Genomic DNA, 15,205 nt, shown 5'->3' on the forward strand with positions numbered 1-15,205 from the left:
TATGCAGTCTCTAACATTATCTGCTCCATTGTTTATGGCAGCAGATTTGAATATGACGATCCAGAGTTTACATCCATGGTAGATCGAACAAGCAGAAATAATCAACTATTGGGGACCCCATCAGTACAGGTTTCTGAAGTTTCTGAAGTTTATACTTTCAACATAGTTCTTTTAATACTATATGTATGATATATTAGAAATTGTTAGATTTTTCACCTTCTTTCTAAAAAGATAATACTATCTTAAATATTAATAGATAACGTATTTTTTTTTTCAGGTGTATAACCTGTTTCCTTGGATTGGAAAATGGTTTGCCGGCAAAAAAGAATTCCATAAATCGTTTGCTGCCAATATTAAACAGAATTTACAGCTGTTCAGTCGTTTGAAAGAGACCCTCAATCCACAGATGTGCAGAGGATTTGTGGATGCGTTTCTGGTCCACAAGCAAAATCTGGAGGTTTGGAAATGTTTAACTTATCAAAATGGATATGATGGTTTACACAGGGGAATAATGTGAACTTTTGTACATGTTGTGCCCTCCTGGTTGTGCTCCTCCGTAGCTGGTGAAAAAAAAGCAGATTCAAGGACAACAGTAGAGCAATGAAATAAATAAAACAATCTCATTGCATATTGGTGATTCATTAAGTTTTGTGAACAGGTGAATAATTTGTGATCTTTCTATGCAGGAATCTGGGATTACTAACAGTCACTTCCACAATGAAAACCTTTTGATCACAGTTATTAATTTGTTTGCTGCTGGCACTAATACAACAGCAACTACACTCAGGTGGGGACTGCTGTTTATGACCAAATATCCAAAAATACAGGGTAAAGAGCACTAAATGTGCACAGCTTTCATACATTAGCAAGCATTAAAATAAACACAAAATCCTCACCATAACAAGAAGACAAATCTTGTCATCTGCCCCCTTTCATTTCCCAGACCAGGTCCAGGAGGAGCTGAGCAGGGTGATAGGAAGTCGTCAGGTGCAGGTTGAGGACAGGAAGAACCTGCCCTTCACTGACGCGGTCATCCACGAGACACAGAGACTGGCCAACATCGCCCCCATGGCACTTCCTCATAAAACTACCCAAGATGTCACTTTCCAGGGTCACTTCATTAAGAAGGTTAGACTGAAAAATACATGCCCTGACAATAATGAAATAAAATGTTTCAATAAATTAAAACATTTAAAGCCTAAGCAAGTAAGCATGATGTTGACTTTGTTGACCTCATAATATTCTTATTAAAATTTGTAGCAAGATTAAAAACATTTTTTAGACATATTTTGAGGTAATAAAAAACTAAAGAAAATGTCACCACCAATGCAGTTTAGAAGGTTTGTTTAAAAAAGAAATCATTATCAGAAGTATCAGTACTATATTATTCATGTTAACTTTCCTCTGATTTTGTCTGCCTCAGGATTTATTTGTCTTCATCAGGATTAATTTTTCCATCAGAAGAAATATGATTTTCCTAATAGACTTGATTTTCTTTTTCTCACAATTTTTATTCACATTTACTAGGAAGTCATGTTTTGTCGTCCGTACAAAGTTCAATTTGAGTATTTTCTACAGGGGACCACAGTGTATCCTCTCTTGTCATCTGTCCTGTATGATGAGAGTGAGTGGGAGAGCCCACACACCTTTTATCCTGCCCACTTCCTGGACAAAGACGGAAAGTTTGTCAAGCGAGATGCCTTCATGCCTTTTTCTGCAGGTTGGTGAATTTTGCCATCAATTCTTGATGATCACTTACTTGCAGATGACCTGAACATTTTCCTTTGTTGACTCTTACAGGCCGCAGGATTTGTCTTGGAGAAAGTCTGGCCAGGATGGAGCTCTTCATCTTTTTCACCACCCTCCTGCAACACTTTCGCTTCACTCCTCCACCTGGAGTTTCAGAGGATGAACTAGATCTGAGTCCACGTGTGGGCTTAAGCCGCAACCCTTTACCTCATAAGCTGTGTGCTGTTTCCTGTATGTGAGGAGGAGGAGGGCTGGTGTCATGCAGCAAGCTTATCTTTGTATCTTATGTACTTTGTATCTTGTTACTTTACATTTTACTGAGTATATTCTTCTTAATATATAAAGTTAAATGTGAAATTCCCAGAATACAACGCAGAAACTGTTCAACATTTTGGAAATACTTTTATTTGCTTTCTTTCTGAGACAAAGATTGGAAAAAGATACCACTGTATCATGACTGCATGTTGCAAGTGCAGAGCTCGAGTCAGAAGATGGTTAGCATAGCTTGGATTAAACACTAAAAGCACAAAGAAACAGCTTGTCTAGCTCTGTCAAAATTATATCTACTATGTTGACTTAAAAATTGAGAATAGTTGAGAGCTGGAAGCTTGTTGTGGAGTTATTCTTCCCTCTAAATGACAAAAAAGTAATGCATCTTGGCCTACACAATTTAAATCAAGGCTTGACAGTGCAATAGCATCAATTGTCAACTGGCAGACAAATCTGTTCCCTGCTATGTGTCCTGTTTAGATACTCTGGTCAGGACACGTAATGTTGTTGTTTAATGTTCAATATGTTTACACAACAAAAACATTACATGTCAGTCAGTACATGACTTCATTTCATCATAATGTTTTTTGTTTAAATATATTAAGCATTGAATGACAACATTATTTACATCAAATGATGCCTAAATGAGCTGAATGTAATTTCTTCATTTACCACTTTTCAAAAGAGGCAGATAAAACTTCTGAGTGGCAGCCCAAACAAATGCTGGTAAAAAAGTTAAATTCAAAACCGGCCTACAATGATAGAATACTAGTCTATGAATAAATTTAACTTGGTTTGTAAAACATGGCAGAACCAAAAAGATGGAAGATAGTGAGTGAATGCAGAAACATACAGAATTTGGCTGTGACTTCTTATATTGATAATATGTAAAATATGTGAAGCTTACTGTAAAGTCACTTAATACCAGATATGCCATTGTAGAAAGGTCAACACAGGGATAATATTATATTATTATAGTCGACAGGGCTTGAAATATAACCTAAAATAAACTGGTGCTCTGAGTGTTTTTCTTTTCTTTTTGTAATGATTCTCTACTTGCTGGTAGCATTTCTCATTTGCATACTGCCAACATTTTTCACATAGTCCTGCTGAATAATACAACCTATCTGTTGGCACTTTGATGACACAGAAATATAGAAGATCAATCACATAATAGACAACACTTGCTCACTTCCTCTCAAAATATAAAAATAATCATGTAGACTCATAATGATGTAAAAGTATATGTTAATAATGCATAAAAAATAACAATCATCAAATCAACCCCTTTTCAAAAAGCTTTAAAATAGTATTTATATGATCATGCCTCCCATTGGTCCTAATATGACAGTTGAAGAAAAGGTATATGACAGATAGAATGACCCTTTGTGTGTCGGTGGTTGTGTCGTCAGAGTTGGATTCTGACAAGCTTCACATTCACTGATTAATACAGACAAAACAAAAAAAAAGCAAAGGTACATTGCATAATTTTAACTTCACATTATGTTTATTAGTAGAGGTCAAAATAAACTGGTAAAAACTACAAATGTTGTTTTTGATCCAGAAAGCTTTGTTGGAATAACCTCCTGTAGCGAAAACACATGGCAGTCAAGTGAAGAGAACATAACGTTGATCACATATAGATCAAATATCATTTAGATGCAGCTGAAAACATTACAAGGACACTGATAACACTTGACACAAAAAATGTTAATTATTACTTTTTGTTTAACACAATAAAATGTACGATACACAATTTGCACAATAATCTTAGGAAGAGTCCATTTGTTTAATGTCTTGTGTTTTATAATGAGTTTGTGTTTTTTTTATTTACTGGTTATAAAAAGTATCTGAAAGTTTCAGAGCTACTTGCACTGATGAAAGCAACAGGAAATATGATGTAAGAGCTCTGGCACAACAGGAAGGAACATGAAACTGCCTCTTCTTCATTTTTTAAAACCGCAACACAAGACACATCTCAGCTGCTCACATGCAATGATTGCCATGTTTATTCATAATATCACACGTTGGAGAGTCCCAGTGTGCAAAAGGACAAAAAAAGTCATGTGCAGCTAAATTAGAATTTGACAGTACAAGTACTCACCACCTTAACTAACCACACAATGGATGACCAGAATAACATAACTGCTAACTTTGGGCAGTCATCCTCAAAGTGTAAAGTAAATAAAAATTCCAGGTTTATTACATCAAATGGTTGTGTAAAGTACAGTGGCTAACTCTGCCAGGTTTTATCATATAACTTTCATTTTGCAGTGATTACATTATTAACATGTATGGAGAAAAACAGCAATGTCTCTGCCTGGCTTCCAGTATTTACATCCTGTAGTGGCATACTGTAGAAACTTTTGATGGAGGTTGTGTCTGCACACATGTGCACTGTTCTAATAGCCTACTAAAAATGTCTCAGTTATCAGTGCAGAGCAGCATGATTCTCTGTAGCTGTTACCTGTTCAACAAACACCTGCACATGAATAATTATAGGTTACTGTATGTCCTGCTCAGAGGAACAGGATCATTTCTACTGGCACAATGCTGATATTATCTGCATTTATATGTATTGATTCTGATTGGGAATTCTTTAGTGATAGCCCAGAATATGATCATGTTGTCTTGGGATTTATTAGGCTAAATGTTTCAGTGAAATGATGTAAGTTGAGGCTCAGTTTCAGGCTTTCAGTTTATTTCCTCTTCTGATATCCTTTAACATTAGTGTAGAGTTTAAAAAGTTAAAACAAAGCTGACATTTTTTACCAAATGTATTTCAGTGTTTTCTGTTTTCTTTAAAATATAAATTGCAGGGTTTTAGGCCAGATGATTGTATCAGAATGTTGATTAAACCATTGTTTGTATCCTCTTTGTAATGTGAAGAAAACTGACACCTCTTTGTTTAAGGACGGTTTTGTATTAACTGTTTCATTGACACTTAAGATAGGGTGTCAACCATTCTGTAGACAAGCCCTGTTGTTTAGAGCAAAAGACTGTAGATTAAAGGGGGGGGTTCACGTCTGGGATCGGTGCTCTTTTGCCTGATCAAAGGTAACCCTGAATACAATAATGGTACACCCTTCCTAATTGGGTGACGAAGAAACCAACCAAACCACCAATGACTATGGACTCAAGCCATGTGGAGGAAAAAGGACCCGCCCACATACCTGGTGGATATAAACAACTCATTTTGTGAGAATCGGGACTGAAAGGTGTAAATCTGAAAGGAGAACCAACTTTTCAATCCACTGCAGTGTTGTTTGTTTGTTCTGCCATCTCTTTGTTCACTAATTTTTGTAATTAAATCTTTTGTTAATTTTGATTTGGACCCAGCCTCTCCTTTCTCAAGCCTACTGCACAGGCCTACATTTAATTTATGCAAGTCACATCACTGGTCACCGATTGATCACTGCCTTCCATCATATCAATCTGATGGTTTTTTTTAGCGCAGCAGCTCTCATTCATACTTTCATCAGCTGATTTTACTCGCGGAGCCTCCGGCTGCTTTCATCAGATGCAATAGGTGAGGTCGGCTAGTTGAGCGGATTTATTTTCCTTTGCTTGTTTCATTAGAGACTTTAGTGCAGTTTAGTGACTTGTCCGATAACGTGTTTTATTGCCGTCTATTTGGACTAAACACAGGAATGACCAGCCTCACATGAGACTGAATAGAAATTGTCTCCATAATAAAGGTTGATGGGAGAAATAAAAGAAAGACTAATAAATAAATAAAGTTGTGTGGGGGGCTTTTGTTGTTCAGACCTACAATGAACTCAGATTTTAATTAGACAGTGAATCATAAAACAAATCAAATATAGCCTAACTCTTTGCAGTGATGCACTTGAGTATAGCCTACATTATGTTATCTGTCATAATGGATCAGATCAGTCTGATCAGCTGCAGCGTCCAATCAATATAACGGCAACTCAATAAGTGGGGCTGTCGGTCAGCAAAAGACTTCCGCGAAGGATGCATTAGTGTATCTTCGCTCGTAGCTCCTCAGAGATCGCTCCTCGATCCTTGCTCCTCTGGGTGCAAATTAGAGCCTTGGGACGGTCTGCAAGATGGTGGAGCGGAAAACAACTTCCGGTTCAAGCGAGGAGCGAGGAAACGACAAGAGACTTGAGAAGCAACCACAGACAGCACACAGTACAGAGGCCCAACACCAAGACCTCTCGTGGCCGTCACAATGGTGATCACCTTAATGCTTTATGGGGCATATGGATTGTAGGATATAGCGTTAATATATACAGTCTAAGGATTGTACTGATTATAAAGCTGTTTAAGGCAAAGTTGCAACTTTGGGTTATATAAATAAAAATGAGTTGACAATCTTAAGGTACAAAACAAAGAAAACAAAAGAAAAAAATTTACTTAACTACTGATTTTAAAAAAGGACACATTCCAGCTAAAAAAAATCAGCATTTTTTAGGCACATCTTGGCACAAACAGTTGATTTTACCATGATAATCAATAGACAGATGCTTAAAAACCTTCTTCAGATAGGTGGCCTGTCATCTTTATTCTTTTGTCAACAGACTGTTAAGCAGGGACAATCTTGATCTTGATATGTTCAAGGATACTCAGATTTCACCTTTGAAATGCATGACACAAATCAAGCATAGCGTTCGTTCAGGCAGCCAACGAAGTCAAGCTCAGCTCTTTTCAGCATATCAGCAGATGGCAGACAACTTCAGCAGCACCTCAGCTGACAGCTCAGCTGATTCCTCTCTTAGCATTTACTATCAAATTGCATACAAGGTGCCTATTTAAGCTGCCGTAGCATACCTGCCTGTCCTCGCTGCTTCCTATGCAAAAGCTCAAAACCCACCGCCACCGCAGCTCTACCTGTCAGGCTGTATCTGATAGCGATGCACAACAATTATCGATCCAATAAGTATTGGCCGATCGGGCACATCTCATTATCAGAAGCATATTGGGGAATGAATTCTGCAGAACAGAATCAAACATGCTAACATGCGCCGCCGCATTGTTGCGCTCTTGGCGTCATTTAGCTTTGTGCTGAAAGAGCCACATGGACGCAATTCAGGCAGTTACCTCCTGTGCTCCTTCTCTCTGTCTCTGCGTGATTCACTGCAGGTAACAATGTGCAGATTGAATCTACATGGCAATCTAAGCTTAGCAGTTAGACTACAGACAGCTTTTATTTAGCTCGTTGTACATCTAGCTTTTCCAAGCTAGTGTTAGCGAGTGTGCTTTTAAAAAAATAGAGGATGAGAAATATGGACAGTGCGGATCAAATAACCTCTTCCAGATGTTATGCTCGTTTAAAGGATGTATCGACTAAGTTGTCTTTTACTCTTGAGGTTTTGTTGCACATACTGCGTGGTGAGGGTGGCTGTCGTCAACTCGAGTAGCTTGGACTTACCTTCACTTCAACATGTCCACGACCTATCTCTGCGCTTGCCACTGTTTGTGCTTGTGAGCCCACATGTGTGTTCATGTGCGGGAGGCAACACAAAGCAGCGGAAGCTGCAGCCTGTTAATAAACAGTATGGTCTTTTACGGTTCGGTACGGTTTAACACCATGCTTCAGTGCCCATCTAGCATCTGATTAAAAATGTAAATCGCAAATGCCTGCTCTGTTCTGTACAGTGGTTCTTTTACTGCTGGGGGGTGATGAAGGAGCAGTGGACACATGCCTTTGGTGAGACCCAGGTTCAACTCCCACTGTGACACCCACCAATGTGTCCCTGAGCAAGACACTTAACCCCTAGTTGCTCCAGACACGTGCGACCTCTGACATAAAATAGCAATTGTTTTGGATGAAAGCGTCAGCTAAATGAAAAAATGTAAAATTAATGTTGCTCTCTGCCTCGGGATTTCCATGTATGCACATGGATGGGCAGGGAGGTGCTCTCCGTACCCTAATGGTTTTTCCACATAGGCATGTGGAAGGGCATGGATGGGCAGGGAGATCCCAGAACAGAGCCATGCCACCAAATATAACTACAATGCCACAATATCTGTCTTTGATGTCTTTGATGAAAGTTGTCCTGACTGAATTATGTATATTCACATCATCAAATTTCCCAGTGTCATATTTGCTTGATTGTCTTCTTGATTTAATTTTCCTACAACAGAGCTTATAGATGCATTGCATTTTAACAGCTGACTCTCAAATGTTGGATGTCACAGTATCATTGAACTCACCACCAAGGAGATTCAAAATGGCCCCTGTTCCCAGTTGCATTGTAACTTAACCAAAATTATAATTTTTATATACTATTAAGAGTTAAAAGTTAAAGAGTTAAGAGTTATCTAGATCAGTGGTTTCCAACCTGGGGTCCCTACAACTCTCTGGGGGGTGCCAAAGATCACAGTGGGTGCCCAAAGCTTTATCTGGTTTGAGGTTGTCAAAAAGCTTTGATTTGCACATAATAATTTATACAAAAAATGTATACCACTACTACTACTTAGTAGGCCAAACTTTGGTGACCTCTCAACCTGTGATCCTTGCTGTCCATCAGTTTCATCAGGTCATCTAGTTGCTATCCATCTCATCCCCGTTTTTTTCCTGCAGCCAGAGCATCACATATATGACATATGATTGGTGCTGATGACGCCTCAGCACCAATCAAAAAGAAAGAGTTACCTTAACTTTTATTAAAGGACAGGACAAGTCTCGGCCAGAATGAGGTGAGAAGCTAGCTAATGACAGCATGAAGCCAAGCAAAATTAAACGATACTAAGAGACAAAACACAGGGAGACTGTTGGTGAAGGCCAGGACTTCTCGGGGAGGGAGGAAAAAAGACTGGGAACCACCAAATGAAAGTCACTTTGGTTTGCACTCTGTAGAAGAATGGAAACCATGTAGATGCCCTGTGAATCAGCAAACAGTGATGTAAAGCATATGTAATGCAGTTTTGATTGCTTTTAATCACTGCAAGATTCAGAAAATAATATGACGAGTTAGAATAAGAATAAAAAATAAAAACACACAACACAACGAAGAACAATATCTATTCAAATCTTTTACTAGATATCATAGCAGTGCTTATGTAATATAACACACATTTACAACAAAATAAAATGTCTCAACTGGCAAAATAACAGGTTAGGTTTACTCTCATAAAACCCAAAATGGGGGTGCAAATAAAATTTGCTATCACAGTAACATTTGAACATTAAGGGCGATTCTGTTTACTGAACATTTGGACTTGACTGAAATATTTGGAAAAACTCAAATACAAAAAGACTGTAAAGCACAGCAGCTTTTTCTTTGCTTATGAAGATGCAATCTATAGCAGTAACAACTTATAAGTTCACCTGAGCAACAGAAACAGTCCAACAGAAACTCAAAACAACTACTCAACGTAGGTGCAAATCCATCTGTCCACTGCACAACAAAACAGAAAACACTTTAATACGACATTATGAGAAGTCCTCTAATTTCTTTTGATTTTCTGACATAGCTGTAGCTGGGATCATTGTCTGCTTCGGTCTTCATTGGAGTCTGATTGCAGAATAAGTCACCTCCTCCTCCTCGACCTGCGTAACAATAACCGGAGAGCTGTCTATTTTCTGTTGCTTTATATTTACATCAGGACAGTATTTGAATAAAAACGTTTTTCAGGGACTTGGCAAAAGTATATGGACACCTAAACAAACTCATACACCCATGTTGGACATCTTATAAAATCATGGGCACTAATACGTTACCCAGTTCATCTTAAAGGTGTTGAATGGGGCTGAGGTCAGAGATCTGCGCAGGCTATTCAAGTTCTTATACTGGGAAAAAACTGGGAAATTATTTCTTTATGCTGGCTATGCACAAGGCCATTTTCATGCTGAAACAATAGCCAAAAAAATTGTAAACATGCATTTGTCTGAAATAAATGTTTAGGCTGTAGATTTCGATTTAACAAAAATGCAGGTACATCTCAAAAAATTTTAACATCGTGAAAAAGTTGGCTTTCTTCTGTAATTTATTTTAAAAAGTGAAGCTTTCATCTTAATTTATTACACATAGTGAAATATTTCAAGCTTTATTTTGTTTCAATAAAAATGATTACGGCTTACAGCTCATGGAAATCAAAACTACTGTATCTCAAATTGTTAGAATTTTAGAATAAAGAATTTATAATACAAAAATGTCAGCTAATTAACCCAGAACACCTGCAAAGGTTTCCTGAGCTTTTAATCTTTCAGTCTGGTTCTGGTGTTCACAATGAACTTTTCAACGATATTTAAAACACATACTTTTGACCATATTTGCACATTATCAGTTAATAGAATACACGATTGTACTCCAAAGCAAATTCAAGATTAAGTCATAACTGAAGTATAAAAACCAAGCTGAGTAAATACAGGTGTATAAAGTCACTCACCTTTTTCTCCAGAGAGGCCTGCTGATTATGGCTAACAGTCACATATGTCAGATTGTTCTCCAGCTCATCCTGATTGAAAACAGCACAGTGGGTTATAAAATACAACAGAGAGTACACACTATTGGCCTGGACAGTATTTATCACATATGGTAGTGTTTCTCAACCTTACATTAAAATGCATATAAGCACAACTTAACTTCGCTTTTATAGAGCAGTCTCTACATGAAATACAGTTTCTTGCCAACAGTGGCAGCAGTGAGCACAGACATTCATCACTGTAATTTGCCATTTTGGATTTTACATAAACTTAACTGGGTTTAATAGAATTCACCTGAATTCGCCTGAACTGTTTATTGTTACTTTATGTACATCAACATCAGTGAGAATTCCTGGATTAATATGTAATGGAAATTTATGAGAATGAAATGCCAGTGATGGTGCTATAGCCGTTCAGGACGAGGATACATAACTGCAAAAAAATAACTGCAAAGCAGATACGTGGATTTACTTCACTAAAAGGAAGTAAATATGCCGATTGCAATTGATTTCAATCAAACTAAAGCATGATTATAAATGCAAGTTAGTAATCTACGGGGTGAGGAAAGGGAGACACATCGCATCATTTACTGTTTGTCATCAATGGCAAAATGTTGTAACAGAGGTGCATTAAATAAACATACGTATGTTTTGGAAGTAATTCAATTGATATTTATCTAGTGACTGTGTCACATACAACATATTTTTTACTCACAGGCTGTTGGATTGGTTTTTGAACATCTGGAACAAAAGATAAAATTTCTAAGATTAGTCTTCCAGCACTGTATCATCATTCATCAAGTACATCCCATATAATACGTGGAGTGAAAACCAGTAAACCCACATTTTAGTCAGAAATCCAAAACAGAAATACCATGTACTGGCATTTTAAAATGAATAGTTGTCTTTACACTGTTAAATAATTTCACCATCAAATCTCATTTAATATTTAACCCATAACGTGTATCCCATAAAATTTTAACTAATACTGTTTTTGCTCTGTTTTACTGACCCTCTGTCACTTTTGCCTCTTGGACTCTCTTCCTGTATTTTATGAAAACAGCAGCGATGATAACCAGCACTACCACCATCCCGACCACTGCACCAATTATGATGTAGGGCTGATCAGGTGAAGGATCTGTGGTCAGAGGATACCAGTTAGCCAAACAAATGAAATTCATAACAAAATATGCAATCAACTTGTTTAATGACTCCTTACTTGATTACAAGTGACTTACAGGATTTACATGTAAATAATCAGTACAGTCGGTCAAATTTAGACTTTTATGTTATCTTAATTTGACTGTTCTGGCTCTTATCCTACCTTTGAAGACAGGTGTGTAGTCAGCCTCTATCTCTACATTGTTCTCCTTAACAAACTGGCAGGTGTATCTCCTGTTGTGGCCACTCTGATGTTTCACAGACAGAAAGGAAACACAGTTCTTCTGTCCGAGGAGCTTGTACCCGACACCTTCACCAAGCAGCACAGTTCCTGTCTCATCCATCCAGCGGATGCTGTTCTGTTCACAAGGAGGGAGGTCGCTGTATCTCAACAGAGAGCACTCTAATGTGATGTTACCGTCCCTCTTTGGATCAGCGTCTGGTGGTGATGGAGAGACTGAGAGAAAACAAGTGAACACTATTAACTCAGCAAAAAAATGTTTTACGCCTGCAGGAAAGTCACGGACTTTACTACAGAACCCTGACAAGTTTTTCTGTTCATCCTCTGTGATCATTGTTCTGCAGAGTTGAAATGAAGGAAGACTGAACCACATAGAATCAAGACATTTCAGTGGCATTTCAACAAGCCAATGAATAAATAAAATGAAAAAAGGAAACCTGTGACGATAATTTATCATCAAACTGATATGGTATAATGGTATATCATGTCATCATCATTTATCATGTTATGGTTAAAGTTGTTATTGTTAGTTGCAGCAGTTACAGTACAGTACTTTTCTTATTTCTCATTTGCAAAATGTCATTCTAACAACAGCAGCAGTTATTATACACATGATCTGAGGAAGGTTTGTGTCTGTGCATCTGTCATTCAACTACTCCCCTTTTCAGGGCTTTTACAAAAACACATGGAAAATGAGAGAAAATTAAAAATGTCCTTGTGTTGTCCTGTTAAATTATTTACATTATATGCTTGGTTATGTTGCTGCAGGACTGTGAACACACCCCGATAGTCACGTCATATGGTATCACAGGTTGGATGACATTAATTTAAGAAACCAAAACTCAAAGTTGTATTATCGTCCAAAGGTAAAAAATTTGTCACTGCTGCCTGGTAACTGTGTTATGTATATAGATAATGTTTTTTTTCTCTCAACTAAACGTTTGAATAATGTTAAATTGGTTAACATGTTCGGTTCAGTTGCTGAAGTTGGCTTTTTACTTTTATTTACCATACTAGCATTGTCTCTTCAAATGCAGTTACGGTAAAATGGACACTAAACGGTACCTTTAGCGTCAAATAACTACGCTTTGTCACCCTTTCTCAAATCGGGCTCAGCTCACAGGGGGTTGTCATTGGCTTTGTTAGTAAATGGGCTAACATGTGATTTAATAAACTGATTTATACCACAGCTGTGTTTATGTTCCGATTGTGACACGTTCTTTAGAAAATCAATTAACTTATATATTTGCACACCTATGAAATAGTCCCAGTCTTTGACCTTATTACACTTGCATATCAATACACCAAGTTTGTTGTAAAGTTTAAATAAAGTGTGGCGTTGTGACAGTGGGCTGACAGACGTACAGAGAGCAACATGTTGAAACAGTACCGTAACACTGCATTTGGGATTTCAAGGACCACAGTGTTGACCTGGCTCTGAATTATCATGCGATTTGGACAAAAAGAAAGTCCAACTGCAGTCCACTTCCTGTGTCCCCTATGTGGCACTACAGACCACCTGCTAATTACACATTGTGTCCCAATAGAGGAATTTTGGATCATACTGTGAAAATGTAAGTTGCGTGATGATTGTCACAAAGAGCTTACTTCCTGTTGCCAGTAAGTGGCACTTTGACTATAAATTAATATTGGCATGAAGATGTGTTCAGGGCGGGGCCGTTATCAACCATACAGCTTGGTACAGATTTGAGCATGTACAGTAAAGTTACGACTTCCTCTTTAATGACGAATCATCGATTTTTGACACCATGTCACGAACATGTTATTGGATTAAACTCACAGATAGCACAATTTTTCATTGTTAATGCCTTTAGATTGCACCATGAAAATCTAAACGTTTTGGGCCCTAAAAGTACAATGACAATAAAAGAAGTTATATGAATGCAAATCAGACATGCAGAGAGAGGAACATATTAGTGTATGATGTGATCTCTGTCTGTCATACCAGCTAGATTATCACTGAAAATGTCCTGGAAAAGTCCTGGAAAAGAGTGGGAACCCTGAACCGGCAAAATCATCTCTGCCCACCGTAATCACCAAACTAACATATCACCCTGCTCGCTCACTGGCTGGGTTTGGGAGACTCCCAGCAAGTAGACAGTGGACAGGAAAAAAGGAGTAGGCTGCAGCTGGAATGAGGCTGAACATAGTACAGTGCAACATTTTTGTGCCAAAAAGCAGAATAACCTCTTGATAATCTCAAGAGTTTTAAATGAAATGAGACTCACTTGTCAGAACACTGAGATATACAGATGAGTCATGATCAGAGTTTGTCCCGTGCCGACAAGTGTAGAGACCAGCATCCTCAGCAGTGATGTTGTAAATGACCAGAGAGCATCTTTTGTCCAGACTCAGCCTGGCAGCTCGGGGTGAGGTCTGCTGAACTTTTCCATTCACAACCTCACTGAAAGTTTCAGATAAATCTCTGCTGTAAAGCCATGAAACACTGGAGCATGTTGTGTCAGAGGATGATGCAGTGGCACAGGGGAGAATGACATCATGTCCAGCTATTTTGTAGAAAGTGGGTTCTCCAAAGATGCCTGCTGAAAAGAAAAGAATACATGTTGTGTTAAAATCATCTGCATGGAGACTAAACACTTAACTTGAGGATTGTATTTGATTGTAAGAAAAAAGATTGTTCATGTCACCCTCTGCCATCTAGTGGTTTTGTTTATAAGAGAGATCTATTTTCATGTACACTCACCTAAAGGATTATTAGGAACACCTGTTCAATTTCTCATTAATGCAATTATCTAATCAATCAATCACATGGCAGTTGCTTCAATGCATTTAGGGGTGTGGTCCTGGTCAAGACAATCTGCTGAACTCCAAACTGAATGTCAGAATGGGAAAGAAAGGTGATTTAAGCAATTTTGAGCGTGGCACAGTTGTTGGTGCCAGACGGGCCGGTCTGAGTATTTCACAATCTGCTCAGTTAATGGGATTTTCACACAACCATTTCTAGGGTTTACAAAGAATGGTTTGAAAAGAGAAAAACATCCAGTATGCGGCAGTCCTGTGGGCGAAAATGCCTTGTTGATGCTAGAGGTCAGAGGAGAAAGGGGCGACTGATTCAAGCTGATAGAAGAGCAACTTTGACTGAAATAACCACTCATTACAACCGAGGTATGCAGCAAAGCATTTGTGAAGCCACAACACACACAACCTTGAGGCGGATGGGCTACAACAGCAGAAGACCCCACCGGGTACCACTCATCTCCACTACAAATAGGAAAAAGAGGCTACAATTTGCAAGAGCTCACCAAAATTGGACAGTTGAAGACTGGAAAAATGTTGCCTGGTCTGATGAGTCTCGATTTCTGTTGAGACATTCAGATGGTAGAGTCAGAATTTGGCGTAAACAGAATG

At 38.2% G+C, this 15,205-nt stretch overlaps 2 protein-coding genes across 2 annotated transcripts in view; one reads left to right on the forward strand and one right to left on the reverse strand.

The window, feature by feature from the left end:
* Positions 1-2,685, forward strand: part of LOC123978379 (cytochrome P450 2K1-like) — a 5,182-nt gene extending 2,497 nt beyond the window's left edge. The window contains exons 6-11 of the mRNA XM_046061628.1: positions 1-129; positions 278-457; positions 687-828; positions 944-1,128; positions 1,579-1,720; positions 1,801-2,685. Coding sequence (XP_045917584.1) covers positions 1-129; positions 278-457; positions 687-828; positions 944-1,128; positions 1,579-1,720; positions 1,801-1,988 — 966 coding nt within the window. The 3' untranslated portion in view covers positions 1,989-2,685. The remainder of the gene's footprint in view (positions 130-277; positions 458-686; positions 829-943; positions 1,129-1,578; positions 1,721-1,800) is intronic.
* Positions 2,686-9,001: 6,316 nt separating this feature from the next.
* Positions 9,002-15,205, reverse strand: part of LOC123978358 — a 24,315-nt gene continuing 18,111 nt past the window's right edge. The window contains exons 4-7 of the mRNA XM_046061593.1: positions 11,426-11,551; positions 11,129-11,154; positions 10,378-10,446; positions 9,002-9,538 (exon numbers count right to left, since the gene is read on the reverse strand). Of these exons, the coding sequence (XP_045917549.1) occupies positions 9,494-9,538; positions 10,378-10,446; positions 11,129-11,154; positions 11,426-11,551 (266 nt within the window). The 3' untranslated portion in view covers positions 9,002-9,493. The remainder of the gene's footprint in view (positions 9,539-10,377; positions 10,447-11,128; positions 11,155-11,425; positions 11,552-15,205) is intronic.

Source organism: Micropterus dolomieu, linkage group LG10, assembly GCF_021292245.1.
Source record: "Micropterus dolomieu isolate WLL.071019.BEF.003 ecotype Adirondacks linkage group LG10, ASM2129224v1, whole genome shotgun sequence".
NCBI lineage: Eukaryota > Metazoa > Chordata > Actinopteri > Centrarchiformes > Centrarchidae > Micropterus > Micropterus dolomieu.